The sequence below is a fragment of the Falco peregrinus genome, chromosome 1 (genome assembly GCF_023634155.1).
Source record: "Falco peregrinus isolate bFalPer1 chromosome 1, bFalPer1.pri, whole genome shotgun sequence".
Lineage (NCBI taxonomy): Eukaryota > Metazoa > Chordata > Aves > Falconiformes > Falconidae > Falco > Falco peregrinus.
In genome coordinates this window covers 110,068,136-110,085,416 of record NC_073721.1, presented here as the reverse complement: position 1 = coordinate 110,085,416, position 17,281 = coordinate 110,068,136, and the positions used below count along the sequence as shown (strand labels likewise).

Below are 17,281 nucleotides of genomic sequence, written 5' to 3'. Positions count from 1 at the left end.
TATAAGGTTAAGCCCACAAAATAGTCCCATGGAATTACCATTGGTGGTGTTTAACTTTTTTCTACAAAAAAGCCTGGAAATCACCTTTCCTTTAGAATGATGAGGACACATGAACCAGGGGCCCGTCAGTACTCCTGGCACTGGGATCAGGTAATTCTGATCACTAAAAGCTTCAACTGCAAACGGTCTCTCTCACTCAAGCTGCATCTGTTTCTCTACATATTGTTCCAGAAAGAAATGTGAACACAGCATCATTATTTTGTGCACAGGAATTAAATAGGTTTACAGTCCGGTTTTCATGTCCTTCTCAACACATGTTTTACCTAGCATTTCTGCAATGATGACACAAGCAACACAGAAAAGTTTTACTAGCTATATTTTCATTATGATTCACTCAAATCTGACCTAAATTAACTCGTATTCTAGCAAAACATTAAAATGCCTTTGATGTTTTGTGTGCCTGCCCATAGAAAACAAAAGCACTTACCCATTTCAACACTTTGAAGTGCAGTAAAGTTTCATACTGATGCATATAAACTACTGAAAATGTAGCATTAGTATTTTACCTTACCAAGATGACAATTATTTGAAAATCAAAGTAAAGTGATTTGAACAAGCTACATACATCTCCCAGTCTTCATTCCATGAAAATTTCGTAGCTTCTCTTCTCCTTTCAGAGAAAAAATTCAAGATGACAGCCAGATTTACTGACTTGCCCTTGTTCTTGATTCAAGCATAGTTTGCTAATGAACTAGACCCATAAGATTAACAGAGATTAGTGTGGATCATTTCACATTATTTTCTACCAAATAAAGTATGAAACTGCTCGGTCAGATGCCTGAACACAAGTACGTGGCACCAATTCAGATGCATGGTGTATCAAAGACATCCCCCAAGCCTGGCATCCCACAGGATCTAACGAAGGCCTTCTCAGAAGCTAGAGGCCAGAGAGGACGGGAAATGTTGCTAACTGCCTAAGTTCAAGTAACTCAGTTGTGCCTTTCCTCCTAGTAATGGCCGGTTAGAGCAAATGAAGATAACATGGCTCTCCCTCAGCACTAGGAAAAATAACTTCAGAACATTGTAACTTAAATTAAAAAACACTTTAAAATCTTACTGGGCGACACAGGTAGAGATGAATGTCAGAATGATCAGGGATTGCATAAGTGGTTTTATGTATTCCAACTACTAAAGCTTTATCAAAATGGGAGAGGCAAGTAATGATTAAAATTAACTAGGCCATAGACTGGAGTTGGACACTAATGATGAATGCGTAAGACCAGTCATTTTGAACAAGCCAGTTATTTCCCTTCCCATCATTTGTTGAATATGGTACGCAACTGCAACACTGATCCAGAACTCCTCAAAGAGAGCCCCCCCCACCCCCCCACCCCCACCCCAGCTCTGTTCCTCAGGCTGGGTCTCAGCAGGGGTTCATATTTCCAAGGATGCAAACAGATCAGGACCCATATACACCTAAGGCTAAATCTCCATTCAGAACTGCCTCAGCTGCTCACATCCCTCAGTAGCCAAGCAGATAACAAGGAGCAAGACAAAGTGCTGAGAAGAAGAGCCAAGCCATTGTGGGGATCATTGTTGTGTTTGGGTGCGTGTGGGAGGAGACCAAAACCAAAAATACTTTCAGGTGAGAGTGGTGTGGGACAGAGCCTGGCTGCCCTTGGGTCCTACAAAGATCCTCCTTCCCCCAGCCTTTTGGTTTACCAGCAGGAGATCTACATGCAGTGACTAGTAAACAGCAGAGCTACCATTAAAACAGAATAAAAAGTAGTGTTACTTGATGCCAAGATCCTTCTCAGAAGGCGGAGGTATTTCTGTGGTAAATTAACTATTCTGAAGACAGAAGGCTGATGCACAAGTTTGGGATTCCCCTGGATGAAAGACACTGCTAAACAGCCAGACACATCGATGTTTGGTGAAGGCACATCATGTAATTTTGGTGTTTCAAAACTCGGAGCTAGTAAGTTAGGAAAACACACTGACTTTTTACCTTTTAAGCTCTCTGGTTCAAACCTAGGCCTGAGAAATACAAAAATATGTCTGATACACTTCTGGGAATGAGAAGAATAAGGATTTTGTAAGGAAGGCTCAACAAAATTGTGAAGTGAAATTAGAAACAGATACCAAAACAGCTATAAAATTCAACAGCAAAATAAAAGATTCTCAACGTGGGATACTATCAGGTTAAAGAAATCTTACCCAAGCATAAAAGACTGTTTTCCAAGACCAATGACCTCAAGCTGGCTTCCATGCTTTCACACACCTTGCAGGTACACTATAGAACTTCTTAGCAAGGGATGCTGTGGAGACTAAAAGGCTGTGTTGATACAGCACTGGGCAACACATATTGCTGGCCTGACCCAGCACAGCTCACAGCTGGTCTTACACTCTCACACCTACCTCTGAATTTAATAGGACGTTAAACGGAAAAAGCTTGTCAGCTCATGAGCAGTACACACCCGATGCTCACCTGGATTTTCAGTCTTCAGTTTTATGAGCAAATTCATCTCTATAATTGAAAATATTTAGGAGACTCAAACTTCAATAAAACCTAGGTAAGTTGTTAAGTGATTAAGATGTAATTTCAAAACAGCACACCCTGGGCTATGAGCACTGATCCAGCTAATCATATCTGATTAAATCTTTTTCAAAGCTTTGGAATTTACCGTTTGCTCTTCAGTTCCAAACTGACAAAGATTTTGATTTTGTAAAAATATAAAAATCACAACCAACAATGTAGAACTGGACAAAGATATATACTACTTAATGTGAACATCAAGACAAAAACCTAATGCATTCCCCTTTACCTGTCAATCTCCATAAACCACATTAATAAATAAACAAACATAGAAGTTAATGATTTACTGCTGAATTGCATTCAGAATAGTCTTGGTTACTGTGTACCAGAAATGAGACAGGATGAACCACTGAACAACTCATTTCTCCCCTTTGTTGTGAAAAAAGATTTGTAATACGTGACCTGTGACAGAAAAATTGGGAAGGAGGGAAATTAAAAGTCAACTAGGAACTTTGGAATTAAAAAAGGAAAAACATTTAAATGTCTATTATTTAAAAAAAAAAACACAAACAGTACATTTAGTAGAGTTTAGTAACCACTGTTTGCTTTCCACTGGTAGAGGCTTAAGCTATTCAGCTATTAATCACATGAAAGTAGATATTACGGAATATTAATCCATACCAGCTGTTACATCTTTTACTGTGCTATTATTAGAGATTAATCTTTATAGAACAAGTCTGCCTTTTCATGTCATTTGCAAGAGGACATCATGCAAGCTCATACTGTTTTACAACACATCTTCATAAAAGGGTTGGAGAAAGCAGGGGGAGATAACTACACAGTGAAATTACACTCAACTTCATGCTTCAAACCTAAGGCACTTAAGTTTAGAAGAGATGCTGCCACTGCAGTCAGTTTATTAGTTAATTTTTATTGTGACTGTAAAAGATTGCTTTTATAGCTTGCTATTTACATCAAAAGAAGAAGAATACTCTCTTAGTGATACTGAATGTTCTCTTACGGAAAGTTCAAGGCCATGTAATTTCCTCTCTTCAGTAGCAGGGAATGAATCCCATTAAAAACATGTAATATAATCTAGTTAATGGAACCTTCATAAGGAATATTAAGGACTGTAACAGATCTCTAACAAAATAGAATCAACACTGTGAGCACCTTATTTTCTAATGAAGTATAAAAACCCTGTTAGGTAAGCCAGGTTTTGAGAGAAGCAATTGCTTTTACCATTGGATACACTTCATAGATGGCTGCATCTGCAGACTCTAGAGGAACTCCGATCAGATCACATGTTGGTGGAGTGCTATTAAAAATCACAAAAATTATCACACTGTTCTGAAAAAGTAACATTACTGGCAGTAGATGCCAGAATTATCCATTACAGATTATGAGATTACCGTTAAAAATAAGCTTCTAATCAGTTTCTTGAGTTTTTGACGAGAATGTACTGTCTGCACTAGGGAAATCAGTTGTCATAGTTACAGAAAATCTACATTCTCTATACCTGCAGTCTCCTTGTTTTGTTAAATGCAAGATTCTTCTCTAATTATGTTGCAATTACTCATCAGGGTACCTTTGGTTTTTACTTGTTTGGACTTCAGATGGATTTTACAGATTACACGCATATTAGTTTTACAGCTCAGTCTTAATGGTGAGGAAGAATCTCTTTCACCTCGGGTTGTATGATTCACTGTCCTCCCACTCTTCCTTGCAATCGGCACAGTCTCTCCCCAGCAGCCACTGCCCTTCCACTCTCCCCAGGACTGCAAAGCCCCTCGGTGGCTCCCCTTTCTCAGCCTGCCCACAGCCTCTCTGGGCAACCAGACCTGCTCCAGCTGCTCAGCTCTCCCTCCCGCAGCACTGCCTCAGCCTGCCTCCGTCTGACAATCTGGCATCTACCACCGCCTTTACAGTCTCTGCTACTTGTCTTTAATCCTCTCCATCCTCATCTTCATCTGCTGAGGAACCAGCTGTTATCTGTACGGCATCGGTTTTGCTGCCTTTTTTCTCCTCTCCTCCCAAATAAGTACCTTAAAATTCTGCTATTTCACTCTCCTCTTCAGGACTGGCTTTCCATGCCACCCTGATAATGCCTGTCTGCAGGACTCCTCCCATCTCCAAACCAGACAGGTAGCCAGCCCTACAATGACACTTCCTCTACTTAATGTCAATAATTTGCATGCTAACAACTGGCAAAAGTACGGGACAGAGAGAGGTTCTCACAACACAAAAGTTAATGTACATATTAGCAGGTAAAACTGGGGTCCAAATGTAAGCATTTAAGTGGTTTATCTCATTGCTTACTTTTTATTTAAATCAACAGGGGTTGGGTTTTTTTTTACTTGTTTCTTTCCTTCTATCCCCCTCCATCCCCCTTACCTAGCCTCAAAATCATAAGGGATAAAATATGAGAACAATCAACAATTTTTAAGTTAATCAGAAATCAGTCAGTTTTATAACAGATACAAATTCTATGTAAAATCCTTTCATTCAGTGTTTATACACTTCTGCCACTCAGCTGTGAAAGGCTGTTGCAGTGAATCCTTAAGCTATATACATCATGAATATACTGTAGTGATCCTCAATTACATTTATCTTTATTTTATGAATTAGTGAATGACAAGAAACATCAGTTCATCTCTTCTTGCATAATTCAAATCTATTTAGAAACTTGGACAGTATTTACCCAATTTTCCTAAAAACTTGGAAAAGCTATAAAAACAGGAGTAAAATGTGTCCTTGAGCATTCTCAACACATGAAGTTTGATGTTTTGCAAGCTGCATTTTAGGAACGAATGGCTTTCTTCTCCTTGCTCTTTACAGGTTCATCCATTTTCCCTTTCACTGCTTGTCTGCCTCTCATGAGTTTTGACTCTCCATTTCCAGTCCTTTGTATTGCCAAGCTTTAGCTTATTTTCCATTTTTCAAAGTGAGTATCTTCATTGTAGTTATCTACACCAAGAGAAAATTGAAGTCTGGCAACCCTGAGGAGGGTTTACACGAGCAATTCCTACATCAGAGATTAGTTAATTGGAGGCTTGAAGGGGGCATATGTGATCAGGGAAACACTAAATCAGTTTTTTGGTGGGGGTGGGGGAACTAGTTAATTTTAACTATCTCGAGCTTTTCTAATTTTTCCATTAGTGTAGACTGTAGGAGTTGCACTAGAGATTGCGGCCCACATACAACAGGAATCTATTTCTGTGAAGTGGACAAGATGTGTAACAGCAAGGGAAACAGAGAAAATGAGTCGTCCAAATTCACAAAGTAGGATGGATGGCACAGCTAGTAACAGAACTCTGACATTAAACCACTGATCTAATCCACCACGTTGCATATGGAACGGCTCTTTTGCAGTGCCGGATTTCTGTCTCTTCCTTTACTCAAACACCTGTGTTTTCCACCTCATTTTAGAGGACTGACTAAATTAAAAAGAATCTGTGTCACTTAAAAAGCACCAGAAACGTTCTATTCACTCAGGTGATGGTTGATGCTTCAGACTTAGGAGTGCAGAGCAGTAAATACCCCAATCTATATCCTTCATTGCAAGATCAACTAACCTGCTATCACTACACAAGACATTACACCAGACTGCTTTCCAGCAAAATTGTTTTTCCTTTGTTTATCCACACTTGTGTTTTCTAGGCAAAACAAAGAGGCAACCATCTGGAGCACGGTACCACTAACAGTCATGTTCTGTGTATCTCTTGCTACTGTAAAATCCTCACCTGCCTCAGAAGCACTCTTAGACAACTACTCAGTTGCTCTCTGTGTTTGAAAGTCAGAGAGAGCTTTGCAGTATCCACAAGCATTTGCTTCAGTTTTTAACAGGTTGTCACCCTTGACAAATCCCTTATATAAAACTACATTCAAAGTGAAAATTGCTCAAGGCTTTTGCTCCAGTTCTTCCCTGCTCAGAACTGCATAAGGCTTGTTTTCAGACTTTCACTGGGGAGATGCTGGTAAGCAAGAACTGGCAAGAGGTGCAGCATGAACCAAGCATCTATGGCAGGTTTTTTTGAATGAGACTAGGAGTAATTTGTGTTGAGAAACGGGCAGTGAAGCACAGTTACAAAAGACATAGATGCGTGCAAACCCTACAGTTGCCAGGCGTGAGTATGAACAGCTGGACAGAATAGCATCAAATTGCTGGAAAGTAAAACACATTGTTCTGTAATTCACAAGGGGATTCTGACATTCAGTACATGACATGAGTTCTGGGGAAGCATTTTGTTCCTGCCATGTCTGCTCCAGTGCCACTCATGGTTTCATCATTACCACAGGCTCCAGTCAAGCATTAGGGAACATTTCAAATATAGCATCCCTTAAAACCGAAGGCTCTGCTCATGCGCAATATGAAAAAGGACAGTTCTCCTGCTGTTCCCTTTGTCAGCTTCATCTTTTTCTAACACTACAGAATCTTGGTACTAAATCCATGCTTTCGTCACTGATATGGCTAGCACAAGAGAGTCCAGAAATGCTTCCTATTACCCCTTCAATCACAAGCTGCGAACCTGCATCTCTCTCCTTCTGGCCCTAGACTCCTCTAACAGGTTATTAAGATGCTGCATTTCAGAGTAGCACCTCTGTATACATAATTTGTATGCTGTTCAAATTTATAAAGGGGATGAAAGGTGTTCTATATGTACATGATTGTTACATGCTGGAGACCAGGCCTAGTCCACCATGACAGTTGCGACTCAAAATACATGTACTTACCCTGCTGGACAGCCTGCACTTGCTGTAAATTGTGGGGTTATGCAGTATTTGCCCAGACATACAGATGCTCTATGAGATATATGCATGTTCCTTGTAAGTAACAGCTATCACCAGTTCTAAAAATTTGCCGAACATTTGGACTCAAACACACTAAGAATGTCAAAAAGCTCACGCAAAACTCATTATTTTCTCATTGCTGGAAGCCACCAGGATGTAACAGTGGTTCGCAGGCAGCATTTTGGTTAGAGGTACATGAGGCTTTAACAGCTGTACAGCACAATAAAGTCTTGTCTCCAATTCCATGCTTACACCCTACCTTGAACAGTAAGCTTCCGTGACTTTGCTGTAACCTTTCCTTCACGCTACAGATCACATTTTACTAGCCGTATGCACACACCATCTGCTCCTGCGGGATGTCTGCAGCATACTGCAAGGTAGAGAAGGGGCTCAGTGCAGTGCCGCATGCCTAGCTACGCTGGGTGACTCATACCTGCAGAATACAGACTCAACTCCTTATGAACAATTCCCAACAACAAAGAGATCCCTAAAAGCCATTCCTCACAATGTCTGTCTCGAGAAGAAACTTACAGGGTGTCAAGAAAAATGTCATGGACATGCCAAGGAGAACCATTTAAGTTCTACATTTCAAATTGCATAAATCCTTCACTACACTGATATCCTTTCTTTGGATGGTGTGTCACAGCAAAACAAAAGCCTTATAATTCACTTGGCCAATTGTGCATCCTGCCTAGGGGGTTAAAGGATTTATTTCCAATTCCTATTCAGATCAGTGAGTACTGTCTAACACATTCTATTATGGACTGTTTTTCACAATGCTCTTATCTAGTTTGTTGAAGGACATTAAGATACCAAATAAACACTAAACTGATTCAGTGCTGATTCAGCAAGGCAGTTCAGTAAGACAACCAGTAGAATGCTCTTTGTGGGACAGCATACACAAATGGAAAAGATTTGTCAAAACTGGTCAAATTTATATACCCGATGATAACATTTTTCAGTGTCTTTTAAGAACACAGCTACAGTACTGATTCTGCTGTAACAGTCATTGCATATTCTGATTTGACATTCCCTTTTTTCATTAAACAGAAGAGTACAGGCTATGCTGCTGTCTCCAAGTATAAAAATCTGTACCAGAGATCACATGCTGCCAAAGTATAGTCTTTGTTTGTTTGAAAAAGGGGAACTGACAACCTGTTGGTCTTTTCTCCAGACACAATTCTGCCCCAGTTTTTCTTTAGGGCTACCTGTGATGACAGTTTGATTATTACCCTGATATTTTTTGAGCATTAAGAACCTGCTGGGCTGTATTTAGAAAGAAATAAATTATTATACCTAAGCTACTTTCTTACTGCCATTACTCAACTGACTTCCCAAACTGGAAAAAAACAGCAGTGTTATCTCTTGAGCCACTGAGAGAATGGACAAAATGTTTGCACAAAGATGGTTTCTGAATCATCACAGAATTTTTTTAAAAAAGAGATTTGAAACTCTCAAAAGGAATGCGGGTGACAATTATTTCACTGTTACCAAGTGCTTTACCTAATCATAGCTGTAATATTAACCAGATAACTTCTAAATAAATCCATGAGCTAATCTTTTACAAACCATTGAAAGGTAAGGTAATTTGAAGGAAATCACAGCTCTTGACAAATAGTTTAGGAGCAGAAAGTAAATTCATCGCATTAATTTTTTTTTTTCCTGCTCAAAGTTTAATATTACCGCAAGCAAGCACACAAAGCATACAATTTACAATTAACAACTGCAACTAACTTTGAGGGATTTTATACTAATTTTCAAGCTTCATTAACAAATGGTAAGACAGATCAAAAGAGTGACTTAAAGGGGAGACAAAATTGTTTTTCTGTATAAAAGATCAAGTCTGGTCTAAGAGAATGTATTCATCCTTTCATGTCTTTTCCCTGGTTTGTCTGGTCATTTACAAAACACACAACAGCTTATTTGCCTTAGCCTGAAGATCTATTAATCTTTCCACCTTTGTAATCCATGAAAGCTTTTCTAATGAATCACTGGGTAATACTGTACTACCTTAATTTTTTTTTTATAAAAAAGATCCATTATACTTTCTATAGTAGAGCTGCCGAGATTTTCGAATTTGTCTAATGTATTTAGATAAAATAATCTTTAAAACATTTTTGTAATATTCTAAAAAATAAATTCTTTTTAGACTTTCCAGTTATTTCTTGCACCATGTTTGATAGCCAGGAAGAAGACAGTGATGTGAGCAATAAAGCAATCTGAAATACATATTAGTATCTCTATAAAAGCTTATATCTAGGCATCTGAAAGATTTGTACTGAGTATATCCTTATACAGATAATTGCAGAGAATTTACAAGCATGGAATAATTGTAGGCAAACAGAAAAAACATGTAGAGAAAAGCTGTTTCAATAAAATGTTTTTTAGAGGAACAGAAAATGAGTCATAGTAGGTACATCTTAAAGGCATTTAGATCAAGCCAATGGAGATAGTAAGCAGACATGAAAGTGCTGTTTAGTACTACAGAAGTAATTTGAAGTAATTCCCATTAGTGGGAATGACAGACCAGTGATGTACATCCAGATAAGCTGCTTCCTTTTTTAATAAACTGAGATGTTTACAAGAAACAAAACGAAAACAGACATAAGCGTGCACACACACAAGCATACTCCTTTTCTAAAACACTGGGTTTCACATTTCATTTACAGCATTCTCTGTTGAGGTAAAGAATAATGCCTTTAATTGCAGAGCGGGTAGCAACAGGTGTTTTTGTAAAATTGCTCAAGAAGTAAAATGTCATCTTCCTTTAGAGCACTGCTGTCAAAATCAGGGCAATACACAGGAAAGCTAAGCAGAGTAGAGATACTTGGCCATTTTAGTTACTCTTGCTATTCAGCGCTACTGCAGTAAAAATCATGGTCCGGGACTGCATACTGTTACACACTCCTCAGAAAAAGGAACGTGAGAGTGGTGAAAGTGAAAAAGATTATTAGAGTGGTAGGTGAAATTTTCATTATAAATCTCTATGCTCAGCTATATCACATGGCTTTAACCATTTTCTGCCTAGGTTTTCCAGCTGTACCCCAAAGCACTGCTCCCCTAAAAACACACACCATTCAAGACTAGTTTCAATCCCTGTTTTCAGCTGTATCATTAGCAACAGTTCACATTCGATACACAGTATTCTCAAGCACAACAGTGCCTGAACTTCCTGCCTTGAGATGTCCAGAGATGACTACTTCCATTTGCCTTAACGCTGACAGTGTGCTATTAACCTCAAAGAGCCAATTAACATAATTTCTCAGCATAAGTAACACTCCCTGCCTACTACATAAGCCTAAAAATCTATCTTTTTAATCAAACCTAGAAATAATATTTTTCTCACAAAAGGTAAAGTTTTTGTTCCCAAAATGAACATTAAGGCAAATAAACACCAAAAGAATTAGGAAGACTAAAACAAACAAGCCATGAAGGGAACTTACAGCTTTTAAAAGACTTTTTTTTTTTTTAATAATTAGAAGTCAAACCTTGTAACAAAAAAAGAAAATCTGTACTGTGTTCATTGTACCTTCACTTCACTAGTCTTTCCTATGGGATTAGTGGGATAAGATTAAACTATTTTTATCTGGGTATTTTACTCTATTCCATTCAGGAAGTAAAATTCTGCACACTTTGCAGCATCAAGATAGGCTTGGGGACATTAAAAAAAAGAAGAAGAAAAAAAAGCCGGCTGCACCTGGGGCACTATGCCTGCATTATGGATTTACTATTCATATTTCTCACCTTTAGGTAAGCCTAGATATATAAAACAAAATTTTAAATGGGAAATCCTTCTCACTCATTTCCTTTATCATTGTTTATTATTCAATAATTAAAGTTAATACTACTAGCCTGTGAACCTACTGCTTATCTTTGAAAAGTCATTTAGTTGACAAAGCAAGCAATATAGGTAAGTGTCTTGGAGGACAGTCTGGTTTTCATGCTATTGGGACACAGTCATGAGGCACCTGAGAAGCAACTGGGCAAGTAACAGGAAAAGTTACACAAAGTGACACTGCTGCTAAGTATTAGCTGACATTTCAATATGCCATTTTGCTTTATATCTATCAGAGAAGAAAAAACTGAACCCACTGCTGTCCTGGTTTTGGCTGGGATAGAGTTATTTTCTTTTCAGTAGCTGGTACAAGGCTGTGTTTTGGGTTTAGTATGGCAGCAATGTTGGTAACACACTGATGGTTTTAGTCATTGCTAGGTAATGTTTATACGAAGTCAAGGACATTTCAGCTTCTCAGACTCTGCCAGTGAGAGGGCTGGAGGGGTACAAGACACTGGGAGGGGGCACAGCCAGGGCAGCTGACCCGAACTGGCCAAAGGGCTGTTCCATACCATAGAACGTCACCTCAGTATATAAACTGGGGGGGGCTGGCTGGGGGCTGCCAATCGCTGCTGGGGGACCGGCTGGGCATCGGTCAGTGCAGGGTGAGCAACTGCACTGTGCATCACTTGGGGTTTTTTTTCCTTTTTGATTTTATTTCTCTCTCCCTCTCTCTCCTTTTCATTACAGCTGTTGTTATTATATATTTCAATTATTACATTGTTCTTATCTCAACCCATGAGTTTCACCTTTCTCCCAATTCTCCTCCCTATCCCACTGAAGGGGAATGAGAAGGTGGCTGCATGGTACTTAGTTTCCAGCTGGGGTTAAACCAAGACAACCGCAAACAGTTTAGATCCTTCTGGTTTTAAGTGTTTAGGCTTGGCCCTGGGGACAATGACATTATAGCTGAAGTATTAATTATTTTTCACCTAGCACTCAATGGCTACAATAGGGCCTGTAATATGGGCATTACATGCAACTTGACAACGTAGCAGAAAAAAGGGCCAGCATCCCCAGTTAGTACACAAAAAACACTGCTGTAAATGACTTTATCCCTAGATAGTGCTTGCAATTCACCTGGTGATGGTCAATGACCATCAATCTCCACCAAAGAAGTCCCCCAAACATAGATATATTTTTTCTTGCATTCACAGATGACCATGACCAGTATTTCACATCACACAGAACAATCTTTTTAAGAAGGAAACATTTTAATACATGCTTAGCTGCCTGTGTGTGAATGACTAATTTCCCCCAAGATATCGCCAGACATTTTTCTCTCAGTTATGTTCCTTCAGACTTCCTTTCCCCCCTTTAATTAGATTCTGACGATAAGCAGAAATTAGAAGAGGGCTGGAGGGGTTGGAAGGCAAAACCTATTCTTCATTATTTGAATGGAGTCAGTTCAAAAATGGTCAGTTGAGCTGGAACCTAAGTAATCCTGAGTTGAAGTTAGCCTATATTTGTTCCAAATGAATCTATCAATCCTTGGACAAAAGATGTATTTAAATTCCCTTTGCAGCTGAAAACTGAATTAAGAAACAAATTCTTAATATTCATTTACAACATGCAAGCATATGACAACAGAGTGAGCTGATGCATTATAAAGCAATCACCTCATTTCTTCTTCCTCCCCTTTTTTCATTTATATACTGCAAAGTACACAATCTAACCACAAACTGTATTTCTTGTAGAATCTGTCTGCTATAAATGTTCAGTGAACCACACCAAAACGCTTCATACGTCCTCTCAGTCTTCTCATTGATTGCATCTAAATTTGGCATGAACACTACATAACAATAATCATCAAAATATGATTTTGACTACAGATCGGAATAATTACAAGCTAGCCCTGTTTGGTGATACTTAACCCAAAGATCCTTAAGACAGTGCGCTGGTGAAAGAACTCCCATAAGAGGGATAAGATTCATTGCCAGAACCAGTGCAATGAATGTGACTGATACTCCTGAGACTTTAAAAGAGCACAGAGGGAAAAATACTTGTTCTCATTTATAATGGTACCAGCTATTAAAAGGAAAAAAAAAAAAAAAAAAAAACAGAGAAAAAAAAAAAAGCAGCAAGAATAAAAGGGGCAGTGTCTCCAGCTGTTTCCCTCAGATTGTACTATTTGGGTAATTTTAGACTTACCTTTTGCGATCCAGATGCCGAGCCCTTAAATGAAGTGCGTTTGAATGAGCCACTCATCCTCTGTAAGGAACCTGTGAACTTTCCTCCTTTTCCTTTCTTTGTCCCCTGGCCCTTACCCTCCATAAGGGACCCAGTACCCCAGCACCAAAGAAAACTCTGATTTTAGTCATGTAGTCTGAGCAGTTTTCTTCCTGAAGCCAAAAATCATTAAGTTACAGCTTAAATAAAGAGAGACACAGATGCCTAAAACAAAATCAAAGCCAAACAATGAGACTCCGGTTCTGATATGCAACCTGTCACAAATGTTACCAGCCAGCTAGACAAGTAGAAAAACAAGGTAATACACTGATACAAACTGCTGTCCTCCTCCCTCTTCTCTACTGACTCTGTAATCAGGCTTAATGCACACAGCTTCTGCAAGCTATGGTTTTTAATGGACAGAGATTTAATAAATGGTGATTGAAGGTAAATCTACTTTAGAAACAGCAGCCCAAAAGGTTTTTATTTGTGCAAAGCACAGAGCAGTCAGATGGAAATTATTTTGGTATCAGTAGAAAGGCACATGAAAAGAGCAGATGGTCCTCAGCAGCCTATGGGTTAGAGGCCTGGTGGAATTCTGAAGGATAACTGCTGGTAGCAAGTGTGTCTACAGCACGTCTCAGGATGAGAGGGACCAGGTTTTAAAAGCAAATAACTCATAAGATCATGACTTAGAATCTAAGTAATTAGGGAACATGGGTTGGGGCAAATAAGGTGTGGTGTGTATTAATAAGAATTAATGAAGATAATATCTCAATTCATCTATTTTGTACTAGTCTGCCTAAATACGCAGAGTGAAAGCAAAAGGAGGCAGTTAGGAGAGAATACACAAGAAATGTGGAAAAGACAAGGTGCTTTAAAAGAACAACAAAATTATTATTGATTAGGAAACATCTAGTTGGCTCCAGAAGATTTGCCTTCTCAGATGTGAGCCAGGAATCTGTTAGAGAGCCTGTTTAGAAAAGATAGACAAGAAGCACAAAGAAATACAGAGACACATTTCAGAAATTTACACAGGGACTGCTGATTTGCAATTGTAAAGTAAGTCAGAAACACCACTGATTCACAGGATTTAGTAATACAGTCATATTTTTTTAAAAATTTACTTATTTACTTTTTTTTACGTTCATCCCTTTGTCCCTCAATAAAGATGGGGTGGGTGCCTGCTTGCAGCTGGTTAGCGGAGGCACCGAAAATCATGCTGAAAACCTAAAACAAAACAGAAGAGAAGTGGAAGGGGCTGATAGATGGAGATGCACCAATTCCGTTGTTCTGGTCAGCACAGCTATAATCAAGAAAATGAAATTTCCCAGGCTGGCAAGGATGAGTAGCTGACAATTTATGACATACTTAAAGTTGTGTTGGGAAACAGGAGAGTAAAATTTCCATGTGCCGTGGGAGAATCACCTCTATTATATTAGTGCAAACAGTTTGTGGGATCAGGTTAACAGAATGTAGAAAGGAGGGCATGGGCACTAAAGGGTCACAAAAGAGGTCTTCTTTTCAAACCATTCATCAAACTTGTTTTAAGACATGGCTTGGCTTAAGTGAACAAGGCTGAGGTAGAACCTGGCAAATGGAATATAAAAATCGGGCAAGGGCAGTAAGCTGATAGAGCATGCACAGAGAAATCTCAAAGGTAGTTGCGATCACACAAGCTGCTTGACAAAGTAATGCCTCACAAATTCCATGTATGCCTGCTCTCCAAAAGGCTCTCTCCATTATATCTGGTCAGTTAGCAGCAAAACACTGCAGTTACTTCCTGGTCTCTTGTACCGTATCATTGAGTTAGCTGCAGAAGACAAAATATCTGGGTCAAAACCCACCCTGTTGTGAATTTAAACTGTCGTGACCTTTGAAACAAAACAAATTCCTTCTATTTATACCAGAACTTGAAGTTGCTCAACCCTGCCTTTTTCATCTATAAAAGTCATTGCTGCATTCTAGGACATATTCTCAAATGGTGGTAGCTATTACAGCAGTCACTTCTCTCAACACCGAGATTTAATGAGCTGAGAATACGTCCTCCTGATCTAGCACCTTATTTGATAATAATGAACAAAGCTGAAAGACATTCAGATATTAGCATATGCTGAACATTTTTGTTTTATATTGTAGTTTAAACAAATCCAGCATGAATGCCGTCAAGGAAGAACAACAACAAAAGCATTCAAGGCTCCTTTGCACAGTTCCTCTTCCTCAGCTACAACATGCAGCTGAATGCAATGAATGAAAAAGAGGTGCATTCTAGTCACTGTGACTTCACCTCACAGAGGCATTGCGTTACAACAGCACAGCTCTGGGCCGAAGTGATGTTGGGCTGCCTTACTCAGAAGTGGTGACTAATGGTATTTTGGTAAAGGACAAAAATGGGGACATGCTTTTCACAAAGCAGAAATTCAGAATACAGTCTGTTCTCCAAGATGCAATGGAGAATGTCAATAAGGAATTAACCTGATCGTTTTGGATCTGTGATTCTAAGACTTTTGTCTGAGCTCCCTGTAACCGTTTTTGGTACACTTTAAGGACCACAGTGGCTTTTCACAAGTCATCAGTGTCCAGGAGATGGTCACATCCAAGAGCCAGATGAAAGCCTTCCAGCAATCAATGCAACAGAAGCTGCTGAATATGTTAGTAGTTGAAAAACCAGACAACTACATTCTGCCGCTGTTCTCGTCCCCACTGTGTTTATATAACACTTCATGGGCTACTTCCACAATACTGAGGGAACAGCGACGTGCACCACACTGGCAATTTCAACAGCTCTGTGATTTAGAAGCACAAGTTTAAGTGATTTTCTAGAAGAACTTGTGGTTTTAGGAGTGCAGTCTCACATTAGGAAACCTTTTAAACAAACATTGTTACCTAAGGTTCCTGTCTCACTTTGGAGTTTTCTACTTCACCATTTGAGCTGATTCAATAGTTTACGTGGTCTAAATCAGATCTGTGTAACCATCTGGTTTAAAGCACTGGGGGAAGAAGGGGTAGTAAGCTCTTGCAACAGAATACGGTTGACAATGAATGAGTATGTGACACAGCATGGAGGTCAAAGACCCTTAAACTGATTCTGAAACTGAACAATCCATGACATGCAAGGACACATTTGTCCGTCACTCTCTGTATTTTGCAATAACATCAAATTGGGCAAACGGATTATGAAAAACCAAAGACCACACGTCCCCAGAAAAGAGCAAGTGGAGTGCAGGCACACTCCATTTCCAGTATCACCTTCAAGGTCCCTGTCAGCCTGCTCCCTGGGAAGAGTGGTGTGCATCCATTTCAAAGTACACAAAAGTGTAAGATGTTAAGTACCTGTATACCCTACAGATACCACACCATGGAAATTTAACATCTGCAGTCACAGAAAGGTCCATGGTTCAAATGCCTTATCACAATGTTTTTTTTAAAAAAGTTAGTATTTTGGTTAAAGATAGCTGTAGTTTTCTCAGCCTATAGAAAATCTAAAACAGATTAAATTGCTCTTACTGTTCATGGTCAGAGCTATTTTATGATATCACATCACAGATGTCTGATGCCAGTTTAAAAAAAAAAAAATCGATTTAAAGCTTTGGTCCACCATGTCAGCTGAAACGTTTCCACTCACTTTGGTAGTCAAGCTAAATACAGAAAGCAGTTGTGTATAATCCAATGAACTTCATTTACATGGACAGACTGGGATATGATAGACTTATACCTGTATAAAGACTTATATGTAAAAGGCATGTAGGATTAGGCCTTCCTTCATTTTGCATTTAAGGTACAAACTAAATGTGAATTTCTTTGACAGACAATGGAGTATAAGCCAAAAACTAAAAGCACTTTTTCTTTTTTTTACTGGGATGTCTTAAAAGAATATTTTTTGTAAAAAAAACCACGTCACTGTCCTTGCACATTTCTGATACAAGAAAATTTAAACTGAAAAAAAACCT

General features: G+C 39.0%; 1 protein-coding gene across 10 annotated transcripts in view; it reads right to left on the bottom strand.

Moving 5' to 3' along the window:
- Window positions 1-17,281, bottom strand: part of TRPM1 (transient receptor potential cation channel subfamily M member 1) — a 109,295-nt gene that overhangs the window by 76,304 nt on the left and 15,710 nt on the right. For 8 of the 10 annotated variants that reach the window (XM_027782128.2, XM_027782130.2, XM_027782129.2 and 5 more), the window contains exon 1: window positions 13,314-13,678. The exons of the other annotated variants lie outside the window; for them this stretch is intronic. In XM_027782128.2, coding sequence (XP_027637929.2) covers window positions 13,314-13,436 — 123 coding nt within the window. In that variant the 5' untranslated portion in view covers window positions 13,437-13,678. Of the gene's footprint in view, window positions 1-13,313; window positions 13,679-17,281 lie in introns of those variants that run through there. 10 annotated transcript variants of the gene reach the window in all.